Source organism: Artemia franciscana, chromosome 2 (genome assembly GCF_032884065.1).
Source record: "Artemia franciscana chromosome 2, ASM3288406v1, whole genome shotgun sequence".
Lineage (NCBI taxonomy): Eukaryota > Metazoa > Arthropoda > Branchiopoda > Anostraca > Artemiidae > Artemia > Artemia franciscana.
The window spans coordinates 59264694-59284910 of NC_088864.1; the positions used below are offsets into that span (position 1 = coordinate 59264694).

Here is a 20217-nt window from a genome sequence, read left to right on the forward strand (position 1 = left end):
ACCATTAAGTTAAAATAAATGAAAAACCAGAAAAGAATCTCCACAATCATACATAAAATTTGGTCTTTTTCTTGAGGAATTTGTTCCTACGCAACTTTGTTTACGGCTAATTAACGGTGAGGTTTTACCAATACTGAGATTCAGCTAGCATTGTTTTGAGCCAATCATATTTTTCATAGAATTTCACAATTGGCTGGGAAATCCGATGAAAAATTTTGGTTGGTTCAAGTTAGCACTATCTAAATCTCGGTATTAGTAAAATCTCATTACGAATGGGTCTTTACCACCACTCGTATGTGGGCGGAGACTGAGTAACAAGATTGAATGAAGACGTGGTTCAACAAATTGATCGTTCTCTAGGCTTGATAAAAAAAGAGCTGTAAATCGAAAGTTTTACATAAAATATTACAGAGTGTCATTTCAATTACCACAACAAATTTGTGACCAACTTTTGTAAGTGATTTCTAGCTAAGAAACAATCATTTAACTTATTCTACAAGTAAATAAAAATAGGAAGAATAATAACAACTTTAAACACGGCAAATAAAAAGTGAGGAAAACAAAAAAGCTAAGCAAAGTGAAACAAAGGAAGAAGGAAAGACTTACCACCTTCATACATAGAATGTGGTCTTGCCCTTGAAGGATTTGTTCCAGCACGACTTTGTTTACCACCACTCGTGCAGGTGGGTGGAGATTGAGTAGCATGGTTGAAGGAAGATGTTGTACTAACATTTCCAGTGGAGAAAACCCTTCGGTGACCTTTAAAGCTTTCTTGGTTTTTCGACGTCTTCAACAGAAAAAGAAAACGAAGTCACGAAAAAGTTTGACAATCCCAACGCAAATGGAGAATTTTAAAAGTACGAGTTCAATCCCATAAGAGATGGCGTAATTAAATTAGAGGATCCTAAAAATTTTGACAGATCTTCAAATCATCCATGATTTTCGAAGTCGTCGATATGAACAAAAACCTTCAAAATACTTCATACAACCTAGAGTACAAGTGTTTCAGAATACGGGTTACAATTCCCTATGGGCGAGGCTGTATCCAGGGGGGTGGTTTATCGGGTTTGAATTCATCCCAAATTTGTTTCCAACTCAATAAAGCATAAAAAACGCAAATAAAAAGCTTTTGCTGCGTTTTTTAAAGTTTTATGTATCAACTCCTTACCCTTCCCCAAACAAAAATCCCAGATACGTCCCTTCGTATGAATATTAGAATTAAACTAAAAGACCATAAAATGTTGCCTCCCTAACCTAATATGCAAGATTAGACCAAGGCATTGCTTCATCCAAATTTGATATACTTTTTCCTGTTTTGAAACATATTTTCGAGTTAATATTATTAGTCTTTCAGGGGTGACAAAATAACTACTTGAGTAAAAAGGGTTGGAAGTGAAAACAATTTGAGAAGCCCTGGAGAACAGTTTAGATTGACCAATATCACAACATACTAATGTCTCAAGTTTCAGAGAGCCAGCTTGAGATTTAGCACTGTCTCAAAAAGTAAAAAAGAAAAAAAGTCAGAAAAAAGAAAAAAAAAAGAAAGTAAAAAAGAAAAAGTCACTTCTCAGAACAACACGAAGTATCGTCAACTTTTTTCTATTCTCCCTGCAGTCTCGACAACGGATCCTTGCGAGGAAGGGAGGGACATGATGGTACTTTTGTCTTTGATTGTTTAAATTTATTATTGTGAACAAATATATTATAATATATTTTGAACAAATATAGATAAAGTACGAGGTGATTTGGGTGGTAATTTGAGCCAATCAAATGTTCCATAGCATTTTATGATTGGCTGGGAATTCTATGAAAAATCAGATTGTTTGTGTTTTAGGTAGAAAGCTCGTGAGTCACTACTCTATGATATGGTCTCCTTTAGTCTACCAATCTTTGATCTCTAAGGCCACACCAGTGCCGCTGGCGGTGTCGTTAAAGCATAGTAACGTGATGAAGCGATTAAAAGGGCTCTACAATTTCTTGGCGTACTGGGGTTACAACCAGTATGTGTGCAAAACGTGTACTACCTTTTCAAAGGCAAAACTTCTAAGGATGCCACACCCTGTGTCACCTCCGATATCTCTCTAACTATCTCTTTGGAGGGTAAACGGACCCTCCTGTTGATATATTGATGACGGTACTTCTCACGATTCTTTTCCTATCCTGAATGGGTTCGGGGAAAAACAATCTTACACAGTTGGAGAAAATAACTCACTTAAATTCCTCCAAATTCAAACTCCGACAAAACATGAACTCTACGCATAAACTCTGACGGAAACTTTGCAGTCTAGAAACGAACAAACTAAAAAATCACTACATTCACACAAAGAGACCTGAAGGACGGACCATAGATTGACCATGGGCAATCCAATAAACAAGGGCTTCAAAACCACAAGCTTTTTGAATTACATTATCTATGAATGGCCAAGTCCAGACAGAAAGAATTATATTCTTAATTAAAAGTTTACTTATTGCGGCACCACTGACTTAGCAACGAGAATTTAGCCTCTCCTCTGAAATTATACCATAGGCAAATGCAATCAAAAAAGAAAACGGGTCATTTATCTGAAGAACAAAAAAAGAAAAGGGGCAGAGCCCTAACACTTTAATTAAAGCCAGCTAAATTTCGGTTTTAGCAAAATCTCATTAAGGATGGGCCTTTACCACCGTTCGTACATGTAGACAGAGATTGAATGCTAATCAGTCAAAATATCTTATACTTGTAAATTCGGGTGTGGTAACAAAGATATAGAAGGAGCCGGAAAGAAACCAGAAGAATGAACACAAAGAACACATGAACACAAGTCAAAATACAAAGAAAACATACAAAGAAAACAGTCAAAATATCTTATTCTTGTAAATTCGGGTGTGGGAACAAAGGGATAGAAGAAGCCGGAAAGAAACCAGAAGAATGAATACAAAGAACACAGTCAAAATACAAAGAAAACAGCCAAATATCTTATTCTTGTAAATTCGGGTGTGGCAATAAAGGGATAGAAGGAGCCGGAAAGAAACCAGAAGAATGAATGCAAAGAACACAGTCAAAATACAAAGAGAACATACAAAGAAAACAGACAAAATATCTTATTCTTGAAAATTCGGGTGTGGCAACAAAGAGATAGAAGGAGCCGGAAAGAAACCAGAAGAATGAATACAAAGAAAACAGACACTTCTTTTGTACTTTGTACGCCACTTAGGCGGTTTGGAAAAATGAGTTGTTACTAGCAGTAGATGCTGTTGACGAAGGAACTTAATGAGAAAAACATCATATTTTTTCAACGATTTCTAATGTTGTGATAAGATGTAGAAACAAAGAAACAAAATTGTAAAAGTTGATTTTGAGCGTGCGAATGAAACCTCAAATTTTATGGAAATATAATTGATCAGTTTTTAGAAATCAAACTAATATCAATCTTGAGAAACAGCAACGGAGACCACACTGCATTTCTATCATATAAACAAACAACAGGTAAAATATTGGACAATTTCCAAGACGGTAAATTTTTTCAAACCTTAAACACTAAAATTTGTCCAAAAACCTCAGAACTAAAATTAAAATCAAAACAGTCCGAGAATCATTACATCAAAGAAGTTCAGCCAAACACTTATGGAAGTGTTCTGCTGAGGAAGTCTCTTGGATATAGAGTCGAAATATTCATTTAAGGTTTGAACAAATTTCTCTCCCTCGGAAATTCCCTGTTGTTTTACCTGTTGTTTATTTTTATATTGAAAATAATACATTAGTCCCTTTAAATTCCGTTAAACCATCACAGCACGAAAGTTCAATTTATTAATACAGCTATCAGCAGTTACTGTAATACAGTGCTAAATTTTTATAGTAATTGAATTTTCCTTTTTAAATGAGAAAAAAAAAGACTTTTTTAAATGATTTTCCTTTTTTATATATGGTTCAAAAAAATGTCAAACAGCGCCTGCCAAATTAACACCTCCTAAACTACTTCCAAGAAACCCGACAATTCAGCTTTTAAAGACGAAAGACCTCCAAATGCAGTTGTTGGTAGTAGAGAGTGCCAAAACTAAAGGAAAGAAACATGAGGGAAAAATAAGTTAAAAACACATGGAACCAAACAGCTTAAGAGGGTGTATTAATGTTTAAATTTTCCCCAGAAACCCCCCCCCCAAAAAAAAAAAAAACATCAGTTAAAAACACATAGTAAAAAATAAGTTAATAACACATGGAACCAAACAGCTTAAGAGGGTGTATTAATGTTTAAATTTTCCCCTGAAAAACCAAAAAAAAACAACAAACAAACATAAACATCAGTTAAAAACACATAGTGAAAAATAAGTTAAAAACATATGGAACCAAACAGCTTAAGAGGGTGTATTAATGTTTAAATATTCCCCAGTGAAAAAAAAAAAAAAAAAAAAACATCAGTTAAAAACACATAGTGAAAAATAAGTCAAAAACACATGGAACCAAACAGCTTAAGAACGTGCATTAATTAATACACCTAAAAAAGAAGGAGTATAAAATTTTCCCCAGAAAACCCCCAAAAAAACATAAGTTAAAAACACATAGTAAAAAATAAGTTAAAAACATATGGAACCACACAGCTTAAGAAAGTGTATTAATGTTTAAGTTTCCCCAAGAAACACCCAAAAAACGTAAGTCAAAAACACATGGTGAAAAATAAGTTGAAAACACATGAAACCAAACAGCTTAAGAAGGGGTATTAATGTTTAAATCCCCCCCCCAAAGTTAAAAACGTATAATGATAAATAAGTTAAAAAACCAAACAGCTTAAGAAAGTACTTAAATGTTTAACTCCCCCCTTCCCCCATAAGTTAAAAACACATAATGAAAAATAATTTAAAAACACATGGAACCAAACAGCTTAAGAAGGTGTTTAATGTTTAAACCTCCCTCCCCCCACCAAAAAAAGTTAAAAACACATAATGATAAATAATCTAGAAACATATGGAACCAAACAGCTTAAGAAGCTGTATTAATGTTTAACCCCCCCCCCCCCTCCAATAAAAAAGAAGTCAAAAAGACATAATGATAAATAAGTTAAAAATATATAGAACCCAACAACTTAAGAAGGTGCATCATTGTTTATTTCCCCCCCCCCAAAAAAAAAATAAATAAAAATAAAAACACATTATGATACATGAGTTAAAAACATATAGAATCAAACAGAGTTAACGCTTCAGAAATTAACTTCATTTTTACCTTTTATTTAGCACTACAAAAAAAAAACAGCACTAGCACTTTTTTCTCATAAATAAAAACTCTTTCTGTTGATATTTCAATTATAACGGACGAAAAGCATATTCAAATTTAATTCATTAGTGTTGCTTAATTATTTTCATGGTTCACCGTGGCGACAATGAGGAAAACGTTATACCGCCTTAATATTTTCATGATTTCAAAACAGCCAAACCGAAAATCTTACAAAACCCCAGTTTTATATTAGAAGTACCCTGAAATCCTTTATACTTCAATGAGGGCTAGAGGGAAAAGCGGCTATGATTAATGTTTTTTTTTTAATGTGCCTTTTAAATTTTTCTTTCTGTCTTGTTTTTGTTTAAGTTTAGTTTTCCAGTTTTTATCTTTTTCACTTTTTAATTGGCTTTTTGCAGTTAAATTATTGATTCACAAATGATTATTCATTGTGATTTTCTTTTTCGTTGCTGTTTTTGCCAGTTTCGTGTTTTCATAGAATTTGTCAACTCCAAAGTCCAAATTCGGCCCTTTGTGGGCTTGTGATAGTGATAAAAAAAAATATCACTCTCTAATAAAATAGGAATTAACTGTAAATGAATTAATTAACAGTTATTTCAATAGAACAGTACCGTAACTCTATTTTTAAAGCGTAGGACCGAATTCAGATCTCTCAGCGGTAACGATGGCTAGCTCAAAATATAAAAAATAAACTGCTGGTTCGGATTACTGAGTTTTTTCATTTGTCAATAAATCTACAACAAAAATCAACGACAATGTAATCTTCCCCGTAAAGCTCCATGGCCAGGAAGGAACAGGGGAATTAAAATACCAATAAAAAATATAAACAAAACCCAGAATCCAGTCACCTCCTTAACAGTACCCAAAATCAAAAGCTAGGCAAGGGAGTAGCCCAAAATTCTAACAACTCAATTAAACAACCAACTCAATCCAGAGACATCAACTCCGAGGCAAAGATATTAAGTACTTTAGTACGGTGGTAAGTCAAATCTAATTTTGAATCGAAACATTGATTTCGAACCTTTGCATTCACGATGGATAACGAAAAAAAGGAGTAGGGATGGGTGGCACAACATAAATGGAAAGGACATTCACAGAGAAAAAGAGGAATATTTAACTAGATAGAACAACATCGCTAAGGGAGAATTTGTCAAATAAAAACAAGATCTGTACATTGAACCGATATCATACCTGATTTATTTGCCAATTTTTATTTATTTTTTTTCTGTTTCACTAATTTTTTTAAGATTATAGCCAAGATTAAACCAACTTAAGAAAAATTACACCGAATTAAGGTTTTCCCTATGATCAAGGCCTTCTATATAACGAAGACATTCCGTATGCCCAACACCTTTCCTAAGCCCAAGGCAATTCTTTTACCAAATACCTTTGCTATACCCGAGGTTTTCCTCATATCCATGACATCCCTATAACCAAGGCTTCACTAAATTTACTTACTTCATAAAAATTTATTGACCACAAAAGATTCACAGACCCTTCTCTAAATTTCCTTACTTCATAAAAATTATTTGATCACGAATGATTCATATACCCTTCTCTGGTAGTTGCAATCATTTAGGGTTTAGTACTGGTTCAGTATCAGTATAACATACATAAGGCTTCACTTTCCTTACTTCATACAATTTTTTTGATCCAAAAAAGATTCATAGACCCTTCTCTAGTAGTTCCAAACGTTTATGGATTAATACCAGAGTACCGGTATAACAAACACAAGGCTTCATTAAATTTTGTTACTTCATAAAAACTTAGCGATCACAAAAGACTGACAGACCCTTCTCTAGCAATAAGAAATGTTTTTGGATTGGTACCGTTTAGCACCGGTATAACATACTCAAGGCTTCACTAAATTTCCTTACTTCATAAAAAAACGTAACGATCACAAAAGATTCACAGACCCTTCTTCTAGTAGTTACAAACCTTTATGGATTAGTACCGGTATAACATACTCAAGGCTTCACTAAATTTCCTTACTTCATAAAAACTTATTGATTCACAGACCCATCTCTAGTAGTTACAAACGTTTATGGATCAGTATCGGTTTTACTGGGATTTCATCAATTAAACTCCTTCAAAATCCATACTCATTAAATTTAGGATGACAATATGAAAGCTTATTCAAACAACTTACAAACAAAAATCTTGATACTTTTATGAAATAACACATCAATGGTTGTATGTAATAGAGAAACATACCGGAGTAGTTGGGGCTGTTGGGGTTTGTCTCTGTTTTGGAAAATCTTCAGAAAGCAGAATCCCTCCAACATCAGTAGAGTGTCTCTTCGGTGAAAATTTCCCCAGGGCCTCGCGATTAAGCCTCTTGATAACCGATTGGACCACACTAGAAGTAGCTGCCAGAGGTTCAGGAGAAACCTGCAAGAAAAGTTTTCTTGAAAATCAGAAGAGCTGACCCTACACAGGCCAACGGACAGGATAGCCCTTGAATTCAATAAGTGATATTTTGTTATACAGTAAATTGTATTAATAACATACTACCCAAAGAACTAGTCCGACCCATTCTATCAAACAGAAAGTTATCACTCCCTTTACATATCGCCCTCCCTCCAAAAGAAAACCAAAATTTCAAACACGATCCCCCCAGTCGTGAGACAAGTGAGGGTATGCTTACCAAAACATAAGTTAATTTCGGTCTAATCTAAATTGTTAGCCATATGCGGTCTCTATCATGAGAAACACTGATCTGCCTTCAGGCTTCAAGTACTCGTTATATGACATCACGCGACTGTTTCAGGCTACTTGAATGGCTGGGGGTTATGGAAACTTGCAAATTTGTACAAATTAAGATTAGATTGCTATTATATTATAATTTATCTAAAATTTACAGGTTTTATGATTGCAAGGAAGTAAAACTCGGATATACGTAAAGACCAGATTTTTCTTGATTAAATCATACTAAAGCGAGGTGTTTTATAAGGCTAGCTCTGCTCATACGACGGCAATCTTCTTCCAGTTTTGTACGACTATATGAATAAACACTTTTTTTTTAATTTCAAACATAAATTCAACTTAGAAGAGAATAAAACAAGGGAGTGGGAGTTTTCTCTAAACATATTTTTAAAATACCCTAGGAAATCAGCGTAAATAATTTCAAAATAATACATATTTTAGTTTTTTCAGCCCAAAAAACTAGTTTTCGAGTATATCCGAGACCCTAATATCAAACCTGCAAGATTGTTCAAATAATTGTCTTGATTCTTCATACAATTCGTAGACTGTGGGTATATATATCCATAGCTTGGTCCGAAGAAACAATTACAGCTCAGTGATATTATTTCAACAATAGTTCAAATGCTGATATTTTTCGGTCCAAAATAAGTTGTAAATATGGCTAGGTAATACAGGACGCAAACATCGACCCTTGCTGTTGCAACACACTGCGGGACCGCCACTAGGCCTTAGTAGTCGATAAGCGTCGTTAATCTGATTACAATTACTAGTTGCAAATGTTCCAAAATACGGTGTATGCAACTGCTGACACTAAATAAGTATATCATTCTTAACACAGAATTACAACTCTAGCAAAAGGGGAGCAGAGCTTCATGTGACAGCCCAATGAAAACGAAACAAAAGAAAGACAAAGCAACACGAATATCCTCCAATAAAAGTAAGATAAATGTATAAAACAGGTATTAAAAGGGAAAAAAGAGGAAGAAGAAAGATCAGAGAAAATAGAGCAGAGGCCATCCCGACGTGAACATATATCGAACCAAAATTGAAAATAAACCAATTCTTCTTCTTCTTCTTTTCAATCACCTCTTGATCTTGCAGTAGGACTAGGCGCTTCCTGCGTCACCTGGTATTCGAGATACAGATGTTACATGGGGATTTGTTTAACAGTAAGCTCTCCAAATTCACAACGATCCCCCGACTCAAAGGAAAAAAAAAATGAATCATTCGCACTTTAATCATTACTACTACTACTACAACTCATTCTGGAACCAAACTATTCGGGGGATAAAATTCATTCTAACAGCACAGCTTCAAAGGTCCTCGTATATCCCAATTTTTCGAAAGCATGACTTATTTGAGTTCCATTTAATTCAATTTCCTTCAAATCATTCATTATCACCATTTTTCACTCGATTCGAGGACGAACTGCATTTCACTTGGCCAAGGATGGTAAAAAAAAAAGGTAAAGGATACGGCATTAGACTTTACAGTCCGTACCGGTGGTGCTGATCTCTGTTTCTTGGCCCTTCAGCCAGGAAGTGCAATGGGGGGTTGGGGGCCAGCCATCCTGTGCTTTCGCACGCCCTTCCTGTTTACCTTCCCCAGATTTCTCCAGGTACCCATTTAGAGCTGGGTCGACTCTGGCTCAGCTTATAGAGTCACGCCACTGACCCCCGTCCCAAACTGACGAATTGGGTACACTGGGACTCAAACCCGCGTCCTCTCAGACAAGGGATCCCGAATCCAGCGCACCAACCCACTCGGCCAGAGTGGGAAGATCCATCCAAAGATGGATGGCCACAAACTACAAAATCACGATTTATAAGAAACTGGGCAGTTCAAATTAAAAAATATCATATTTCTACTTTGGATTTAGTCTATTTGTTCTAGTGTAAAACGCATCGGAGTCATTACTGTCTCCGTCAGTCGGTCGAACCGGAGCGCATACCACTATGGCTGATAACTTGAACTTTTTGGTCATAAAGTCTGCAAATACTACAATTAAAACCTAGTCAACTTAAGGAAAAACCTAGAAGTTTACTTAAGTATCATGAACCCTACTCCCCGCCTAGCCTTATCCTTCCTACTTGAGAAAAATTAATTCTATATTACATAGTTTCAAGTTTTCTAACCCAGGGAGAAGAGTTTCCGAAAGTTCAGCTCAAAATGCCTGAATTTTTCAAACAAAACGTGAATGCGATAGTTTTCTTTCAACATCTTAAAGTCCTATGTCCAACTTTTAAATTATTTAAATCATTGAAATTGTCAAGACCTCAAAAAAGCAATGGGTCCCCTAACTACATAGAATAGCAACTGCCTCTCAAGCATACACAAAGCGTTTAAGCTGGCTTGCAAGCGGATAATGAAAAATCCCTGGGACCTCCAGTCGAATGGACACTTTATGTGAGCCACCACATGGCTTTAAGTACTTGGTGATGGGCTCCTACCAACAAGAGTCAACGTCCTCCATAAGCAATTTCAGGTCTATTACCTCTAACTCATTATACATTCATGACTGCAAGTATTATGCCGAGACGGCGAGGCGGTCGATATAAAAACAAACAAGTAAAACTCAGCAGAATTATTCATTAACAAAAATCAGTGCAATACAGTATCGTTTACTACACTCTAGTTTCCTCGAGGTGCCACTCTTCAAGGTCACCCTACACCCCAGTTCTGAACAGACAAACTCACGAAACATACAGCCGACGCCAAAATAAGGACAGACAAGCAAGGCTTCTCTTCCAGGAATAAAGACAAAGACATAAACATATGACAGGGTAGAGATGATAAAGCCGCTCTCAATAGTGAAACAACTCCAGCCCTTTCTACTCAGCTTATCCCCGTCAGCGCACTTAGCCGACTAAAAAAAAATTATACAATTATACCAACAAACGCTTGGATTTTCTGGCCCGCATTAGATATTAAATGAGAGGAACGTTTCTGACATATCTTTTTCTGCAAATTTCAATTTTGGCTGCGTGGAAGAAATTCTATAAATTGAACCACGTGCAGGCATTTTCCAGGCTGTAGACCGATGAATGCACTACGAATGGAACGTTTCAGGCACACTTACTCCTATACTATTGAAGTTAGCATGCGCGGAAAAGAATTCTGTAAACTTAAATCAGCAAATGCTGACATTTTAGACCCATAATAAGTCACAAATGTTCAAAAGGTTTTGGCACATCTACCCCTACAACGTTCAGTCTTGGATGTGCGGTTAGTAATTTTATAAATTATATCGACGAATACTGACATTCGAAGTTGCAAATGATCGAATTGTTTTTTGTTTTTTTTTTTTGTAAATAGGTTGAAATTGGTAATAAAGACGATTAGGGTTTCTTATGTTTTATTTTCTTTATGCCTGTCACAGTGGCACCAATTCACTAAGATGTGGGGGGGATCTATATTTCAAAACGTAAGGAGGAATTTTTTTCCTTTTTTTCCAATAAAAACACCGAAAAAGGTTTTTAAATTTAGCCCCACTATCCTCCAGTTTGGGTGCACAGGCCTGTCTGCCGATAATCTTCGCTGCTGGTGAAAAATATTCGCAGTTATTTGCACACGGACTTCACACAGACATCTTTTTAGAAATGTTTACCTTAGAGCTTCCGGGAGCTGGTGAAGCCGGCTCAATTAGCACAGATTCCGACATGACATGATAGTGTACTTGACCACTTTGTTCGGGAGACGCTCCTGGAGTAGCCCCCTTTGGCATCTGAGTATTCTGACTAGGACGAGTCCGCAAACTGCTTAATAAATGAAATACATCAGAATTAAAAGTAATTAAAAAGTAAGGAAAACAAAAATATTTTACAGTAAAATAATCGTGAAATTCGAAAAATAATAGATACTGAAAAAAATAGGGGAACAAGCACCTTAAAATTGGGGCTGAAAGTGTTTTATTGTAAAAATTTTAATTACAAGTTATTAATTAATTTTATTTGCAGTCGCAACAAGCACGACGTTATTTTACTGTACTTAGAAGCTGTCGCATAAGCCCAGAATCAGGGATTTTTTTTTGAACCATAATTGTGAAACTGGAACAATGCATAATGACCAAACTCATAGTTCAACGCAACTAAAATTTTAGAGGGGGATACAACGTTTTCTGTTTCACGAAAAGGCCTGAGATGATTAGAAAAAAAATGAGTTTTCAGACCAGAATGTTTTGAGTCAGCAGTATTCAATGTATTTTTCCCAAAATCTTTTCTTAGAGAGGAGTCCAGACATTAAAAAAAGGCAAACCCTATATTCCAACAAATAATAAATAAAAAATAGAAAAAATGAGCATTATGCAACAGGATGAAAGCTACAGATATCAAACCTATCATTTCCTGATAAGAGCCATTCCCCTGGAAAGGAGATATGGAGGTTGGTTTTCAAACTCAACAATGTATTTTGCATTTACTCTAATAAATGTTCTTTTCTCAATCTTTATTTATGTTCAAGGAAAATTATTCTTAGAAAGAGGTACTCTGACAGTCAAAAAGACCCCCCCCCCTTCGTTCCAAAAAATTGCAAATACTCCAGTATTTCTGGGTACTTTTTATTAAAATTGTTAAATAAAAGGAACATCGCCCCTCAGGACAAAATATCTATATGCCTGACAACAGGGCATTCCCAATTCTTCCTTCGCATATTGAAATAGAAAATCATATATGGACGAATAAAAATTAATAGCACATGATTGTATTGATTAATAGCATATATATATATATATATATATATATATATATATATATATATAATATATATATATATATATATATATATATATATATATATATATATATATATATATATATATAATATATATATATATATATATATATATATATATATATATATATATATATATATATATATATATATATATATATATATATATATATATATATATATACATATCTATATATATAAAAATAAGTTGTTTGTGGGTTATGTCTGTCTGTCTGTCTGTCCGCATATGACGTCTGAATTATTTCATCATATACCAATTCAAAAACGAAAGTATACAAGCCGATGTAGCTGAGTTGGTAACGCGGTATTTTCCAGGTTCTAGGTTCGACAGGTTCCAAATTCGAACCTTGAATACAAAAGAAGAAAAAAACTAAAAAAGGTAAAAACTACAAAAAAAAAATAAAAAGAAAAAAAATAAAAAAATAAAAAAGCTAAAATACTAAAAAAAACTAATAAAAGGTAAAAAACTAAAAACTAAAAAAGAAAAAAAACTAAAAAACGTAAAAACTACAAAACTAAAAAAAGGTAAAAAGTAAAAAACTAAAAAGAAAGAAAAACTAAAAACTAATAAAAAAACTAAAAAAAAACTAAAAACTGAAAAAGAAAAAAGAAAAAACTAAAAAAGCTAAAAAAAAGGTAAAAACCAATAATATAACTAAAGACAGAGGGATACAACTACAATGGCGCGTAACTAATATTGGTAGAGCATACAGGAGGATATATAAATGACGACAGGGGCACAGGGAATGTTCGATTAGCAACAGCTACCCCAACAGCTAGTATATATATATATATATATATACTAGCTGTTGGGGTGGCGCTTCGCGCCACCCCAACACCTAGTTGGTGGGGCGCTTCGCGCCCCCCAACTATATATATATCTATATATATAAAAATAAGTTGTCTGTCTGTCTGTGGATGGATCAGGTGACGTCACCTGAAAAAACTGGATCAGGTGACGTCAAAACTGAAAAAACTAAAAAAAGGCAAAAACTACAAAAAAAAACTAAAAACTAATAAAAAAAATAAAAAAGCTAAAAAACTAAAAAAACTAAAAAAAGGCGAAAACTACAAAAAAAACTAAAAACTAATAAAAAAGCTAAAAAACTAAAAAAACTAAAAAAAGGCAAAAACTACAAAAAAAAACTAAAAACTAATAAAAAAAATAAAAAAGCTAAAAAACTAAAAAAACTAAAAAAACTAAAAAAAGGTAAAAAACTAAAAAAAACTAAAAACTAAAAAAAACTAAAAAAAAAGGAAAAAACTGAAAAATAAGCTAAAATAAAGGTAAAAACCAATAAAAAACTAAAAAAAAAACTGAAAAAACTAAAAAAAGGCAAAAACTACAAAAAAAAACTAAAAACTAATAAAAAAAGTAAAAAAGCTAAAAAACTAAAAAAACTAAAAAAACTAAAAAAAGGTAAAAAACTAAAAAAAATAAAAAATAAAAAAAACTAAAAAAAGGAAAAAACTGAAAAATAAGCTAAAATAAAGGTAAAAACCAATAAAAAACTAAAAAGAAAAAAAGGAAAAAACTAAAAAAAATTTTCATCTAAAAAACTAAAAAAAACTAAAAAAGGTAAAAACTAAAAGAACTAAAAAAGAAAAAAATAAATGACGAAACTCAAAGAGAAAGCGACCAGGACAAAAGGAATGTTCGATTAGCAATCAACAAAGCACCGGGACACAGGGAGCATAAATGACGACCAGGACATAAGTAAAAAAAAAAACTATCTATATATATAAAAATAAGTTGTCTGTGGATCTGTGGATCGTGGATCAGGTGACGGCACCTGAAAAAACTGGATCAGGTGACGTCAAAACTGAAAAAACTAAAAAAAGGCAAAAACTACAAAAAAAACTAAAAACTAATAAAAAAAATAAAAAAGCTAAAAAACTAAAAAAACTAAAAAAAGGCAAAAACTACAAAAAAAAACTAAAAACTAATAAAAAAGCTAAAAAACTAAAAAAACTAAAAAAAAGGCAAAAACTACAAAAAAAACTAAAAACTAATAAAAAAAATAAAAAAGCTAAAAAACTAAAAAAACTAAAAAAAACTAAAAAAAGGTAAAAAACTAAAAACTAAAAAAAACTAAAAAAAAAGGAAAAAACTGAAAAATAAGCTAAAATAAAGGTAAAAACCAATAAAAAACTAAAAAAAAAACTGAAAAAACTAAAAAAAGGCAAAAACTACAAAAAAACTAAAAACTAATAAAAAAAGTAAAAAAGCTAAAAAACTAAAAAAACTAAAAAAACTAAAAAAACTAAAAAAAGGTAAAAAACTAAAAAAAATAAAAAATAAAAAAAAAATAAAAAAAAAGGAAAAAACTGAAAAATAAGCTAACATAAAGGTAAAAACCAATAAAAAACTAAAAAGAAAAAAAGGAAAAAACTAAAAAAAAATTTCATCTAAAAAACTAAAAAAAACTAAAAAAGGTAAAAACTAAAAGAACTAAAAAAGAAAAAAATAAATGACGACACTCAAAGAGAAAGCGACCAGGACAAAAGGAATGTTCGATTAGCAATCAACAAAGCACCGGGACACAGGGAGTATAAATGACGACCAGGACATAAGTAAAAAAAAAATTTAACAAAACTAAAAAGAAGGTAAAAACTACAAAAAAACTAAAAAGAAAAAAAAACTAAAAACTAATAAAAAAACTAAAAAATTTAAAAATCTAAATAAACTAAAAAAGAAAAAAAAAGGAAAAAAATAAAGGAGAAAAACAAAACTAAAAAACGAATGTATATACAGACCGGTACACCGGGATACAAATGACGACCGGGACACAGGGACCGGGACACAGGGACACAACTACAACGGGGACACCGGGGGAAACAGGGGGATATAAATGACGACCGGGACAAAAAAACTAAAAAGAAAAAAAAACTAAAAACTAATAAAAAAACTAAAAAATCTAAAAATCTAAATAAGCTAAAAAAGAAAAAAAAAGGAAAAAAATAAAGGAGAAAAACAAAACTAAAAAACGAATGTATATACAGACCGGGACACCGGGATACAAATGACGACCGGGACACAGGGAATATAAATGATGACCGGGACACAGGGACACAACTACAACGGGGACACCGGGGGAAACAGGGGGATGTAAATGACGACCGGGACACCGGGACAGGGAATGGTCGATTAGCAATCACCATCAACAAAGCTCAAGGGCAATCATTAGAATCATGAGGTATAGATCTGAATACAGATTGTTTTCCCATGGACCATTATATGTTGCATGTTCAACAAAAAAAACTAAAAACTAATAAAAAAAATAAAAAAGCTAAAAAACTAAAAAAACTAAAAAAACTAAAAAAAGGTAAAAAACTAAAAAAACTAAAAACTAAAAAAAAACTAAAAAAAAGGAAAAAACTGAAAAATAAGCTAAAATAAAGGTAAAAACCAATAAAAAACTAAAAAAAAAAACTGAAAAAACTAAAAAACGGCAAAAACTACAAAAAAAAACTAAAAACTAATAAAAAAAGTAAAAAAGCTAAAAAACTAAAAAAAACTAAAAAAACTAAAAAAAGGTAAAAAAATAAAAAAAATAAAAAATAAAAAAAAACTAAAAAAAAGGAAAAAACTGAAAAATAAGCTAAAATAAAGGTAAAAACCAATTAAAAACTAAAAAGAAAAAAAGGAAAAAACTAAAAAAAAATTTCATCTAAAAAACTAAAAAAAAACTAAAAAAGGTAAAAACTAAAAGAACTAAAAAAGAAAAAAATAAATGACGACACTCAAAGAGAAAGCGACCAGGACAAAAGGAATGTTCGATTAGCAATCAACAAAGCACCGGGACACAGGGAGTATAAATGACGACCAGGACATAAGTAAAAAAAAAAACTAACAAAACTAAAAAGAAGGTAAAAACTACAAAAAAACTAAAAAAAAACTAAAAAAAGGCAAAAACTACAAAAAAAACTAAAAACTAATAAAAAAGCTAAAAAACTAAAAAAAACTAAAAAAAGGCAAAAACTACAAAAAAAACTAAAAACTAATAAAAAAAATAAAAAAGCTAAAAAACTAAAAAAACTAAAAAAACTAAAAAAAGGTAAAAAACTAAAAAAAACTAAAAACTAAAAATAACTAAAAAATAAAGGAAAAAACTGAAAAATAAGCTAAAATAAAGGTAAAAACCAATAAAAAACTAAAAAAAAAACTGAAAAAACTAAAAAAAGGCAAAAACTACAAAAAAAACTAAAAACTAATAAAAAAAGTAAAAAAGCTAAAAAACTAAAAAAACTAAAAAAACTAAAAAAAGGTAAAAAACTAAAAAAAATAAAAAATAAAAAAAACTAAAAAAAAAGGAAAAAACTGAAAAATAAGCTAAAATAAAGGTAAAAACCACTAAAAAACTAAAAAGAAAAAAAGGAAAAAACTAAAAAAAATTTTCATCTAAAAAACTAAAAAAAACTAAAAAAGGTAAAAACTAAAAGAACTAAAAAAGAAAAAAATAAATGACACTCAAAGAGAAAGCGACCAGGACAAAAGGAATGTTCGATTAGCAATCAACAAAGCACCGGGACACAGGGAGTATAAATTACGACCAGGACATAAGTAAAAAAAAAAACTAACAAAACTAAAAAGAAGGTAAAAACTACAAAAAAACTAAAAAGAAAAAAAAAACTAAAAACTAATAAAAAAACTAAAAAATCTAAAAATCTAAATAAACTAAAAAAGAAAAAAAAAGGAAAAAAATAAAGGAGAAAAACAAAACTAAAAAACGAATGTATATACAGACCGGGACACCGGGATACAAATGACGACCGGGACACAGGGAATAAAAATGACGACCGGGACACAGGGACACAACTACAACGGGGACACCGGGGGAAACAGGGGGATATAAATGACGACCGGGACACCGGGACAGGGAATGGTCGATTAGCAATCACCATCAACAAAGCTCAAGGGCAATCATTAGAATCATGAGGTATAGATCTGAATACAGATTGTTTTCCCATGGACTATTATATGTTGCATGTTCAAGAGTCGGTAAACCTGACAATCTATTTATATGCAAAGACAATGGGACAGCAAAGAATGTTGTATATTCGCAAGTTTTACGTAGTTAAAACCATATATATATATATATATATATATATATATACTAGCTGTTGGGGTGGCGCTTCGCGCCACCCCAACACCTAGTTGGTGGGGGCGCTTCGCGCCCCCCCAAGCCCCCCCGCGCGCGTAAGTCGTTACGCGCCATAATAGTTACGCGCCATTGTAGTTGTGTCCCTATGTCCCACCTGTGAATATAGATATATATATATATATGGTTTTAACTACGTAAAACTTGCGAATATACAACATTCTTTGCTGTCCCATTGTCTTTGCATATAAATAGATTGTCAGGTTATCCCCCTGTTTCCCCCGGTGTCCCCGTTGTAGTTGTGTCCCTGTGTCCCGGTCGTCATTTATATTCCCTGTGTCCCGGGTCCCGGTCATCATTTGTATCCCGGTGTCCCGGTCTGTATATACATTCGTTTTTTAGTTTTGTTTTTCTCCTTTATTTTTTTCCTTTTTTTTTCTTTTTTAGCTTATTTAGATTTTTAGATTTTTTAGTTTTTTTTATTAGTTTTTAGTTTTTATTTCTTTTTAGTTTTTTTGTCCCGGTCGTCATTTATATCCCCCTGTTTCCCCCGGTGTCCCCGTTGTAGTTGTGTCCCTGTGTCCCGGTCGTTATTTATTTTTTAGTTTTTTACCTTTTTTTAGTTTTTTTAGTTTTTTAGCTTTTTTATTTTTTTTATTAGTTTTTAGTTTTTTTGTAGTTTTTGCCTTTTTTTTAGTTTTTTTAGTTTTTTAGCTTTTTTATTAGTTTTTAGTTTTTTTTGTAGTTTTTGCCTTTTTTTAGTTTTTTTAGTTTTTTAGCTTTTTTATTTTTTTTATTAGTTTTTAGTTTTTTTTGTAGTTTTTGCCTTTTTTTAGTTTTTTCAGTTTTGACGTCACCTGATCCAGTTTTTTCAGGTGACGTCACCTGATCCACGATCCACAGATCCACAGACAACTTATTTTTATATATATAGATAGTTTTTTTTTTTTACTTATGTCCTGGTCGTCATTTATACTCCCTGTGTCCCGGTGCTTTGTTGATTGCTAATCGAACATTCCTTTTGTCCTGGTCGCTTTCTCTTTGAGTGTCGTCATTTATTAGTTTTTTTCCTTTTTTTTTAGTTTTTTATTGGTTTTTACCTTTATTTTAGCTTATTTTTCAGTTTTTTCCTTTTTTTTTTAGTTTTTTTTTATTTTTTATTTTTTTTAGTTTTTTACCTTTTTTTAGTTTTTTTAGTTTTTTTAGTTTTTTAGCTTTTTTACTTTTTTTATTAGTTTTTAGTTTTTTTTTGTAGTTTTTGCCTTTTTTTAGTTTTTTCATTTTTTTTTTTAGTTTTTTATTGGTTTTTACCTTTATAGTTTTTTTAGTTTTTTAGCTTTTTTATTTTTTTTATTAGTTTTTAGTTTTTTTTTGTAGTTTTTGCCTTTTTTTAGTTTTTTCAGTTTTGACGTCACCTAATCCAGTTTTTTCAGGTGACGTCACCTGACACATCCATCCATCCATCCACAGACAGACAACTTATTTTTATATATATAGATATATATATATATATATATATATATATATATATATATATATATATATATATATATATATATATATACTAGCTGTTGGGGTGGCGCTTCGCGCCACCCCAACACCTAGTTGGTGGGGCGCTTCGCGCCCCCCCAAGCCCCCCCGCGCGCGTAAGTCGTTACGCGCCATATTAGTTATGCGCCATTGTAGTTGTGTCCCTGTGTCCCACCTGTGAATATAGATAGATTTATATATGTGTTTCAAACTACGTAAAAATTGCGAATAAACAACATTCTTGGCTTTCCCATTGTCTGTGCATATACAAAGCCGTATGTACTAATAATGACGTCATATGCAAACGCTCTTTTTACAAACAAACAAACATGCATCCACACAACTCGTTTTTATATAGATAGATAGATAGATAGATACAATACAAATTAACTGCGTAAAACTTGCGAATATACAACATTCTTCGCTGTCCAATTGTCGCTGCATATAAATACATTGTCAGGTTTACCGACCCTCGAACATGCAACGTACAATTGTCCATGGGAAAAACAATCAGTATTAAGATCTATACCACATTTTTCTAATGATTGACCTTGAGGTTTGTTAATGGTGATTGCAAATACTAATCGAATTGGGAATTGCAATCTTTTAAATTGAAAAAGCAGATCCGTTGGAATCATGGGAATGCGAGGAATAAGAACAGCCTCACCCTCATAAGGCCCTGTCAAGATTGTGGCCTCTATTAGGTTTTCCATTGTTTTTTTACGGCAAGTCGCGTGCCATTGCAAAGCTTTGGTGGGTTGACATTTCTTAAAAGTATTATTGGTACGCCTATTTTTAGTTGTAGCACGTGTGGTGGAAACCCTGAAGGATCTATGGAATTTAAAAATTCAGATGGATAATTAACCGCTTCATTTGGTTCCAAAACTGTGTCGACTGACTTGTAAAGGACTGCCTGGTCTCGAA

The 20217-nt window shown here is 32.4% G+C and overlaps 1 protein-coding gene across 2 annotated transcripts in view; it reads right to left on the minus strand.

Annotated features, from left to right (window-relative positions):
- LOC136043855 (mitogen-activated protein kinase kinase kinase 7-like) overlaps positions 1–20217 on the minus strand; it is a gene marked incomplete in the record, with an annotated part of 174331 nt that overhangs the window by 54043 nt on the left and 100071 nt on the right. Inside the window, 3 exon segments of one of the 2 annotated variants that reach the window (XM_065728802.1) lie at positions 610–787; positions 7421–7597; positions 11520–11670. In XM_065728802.1, the coding sequence (XP_065584874.1) occupies positions 610–787; positions 7421–7597; positions 11520–11670 (506 nt within the window). 2 annotated transcript variants of the gene reach the window in all.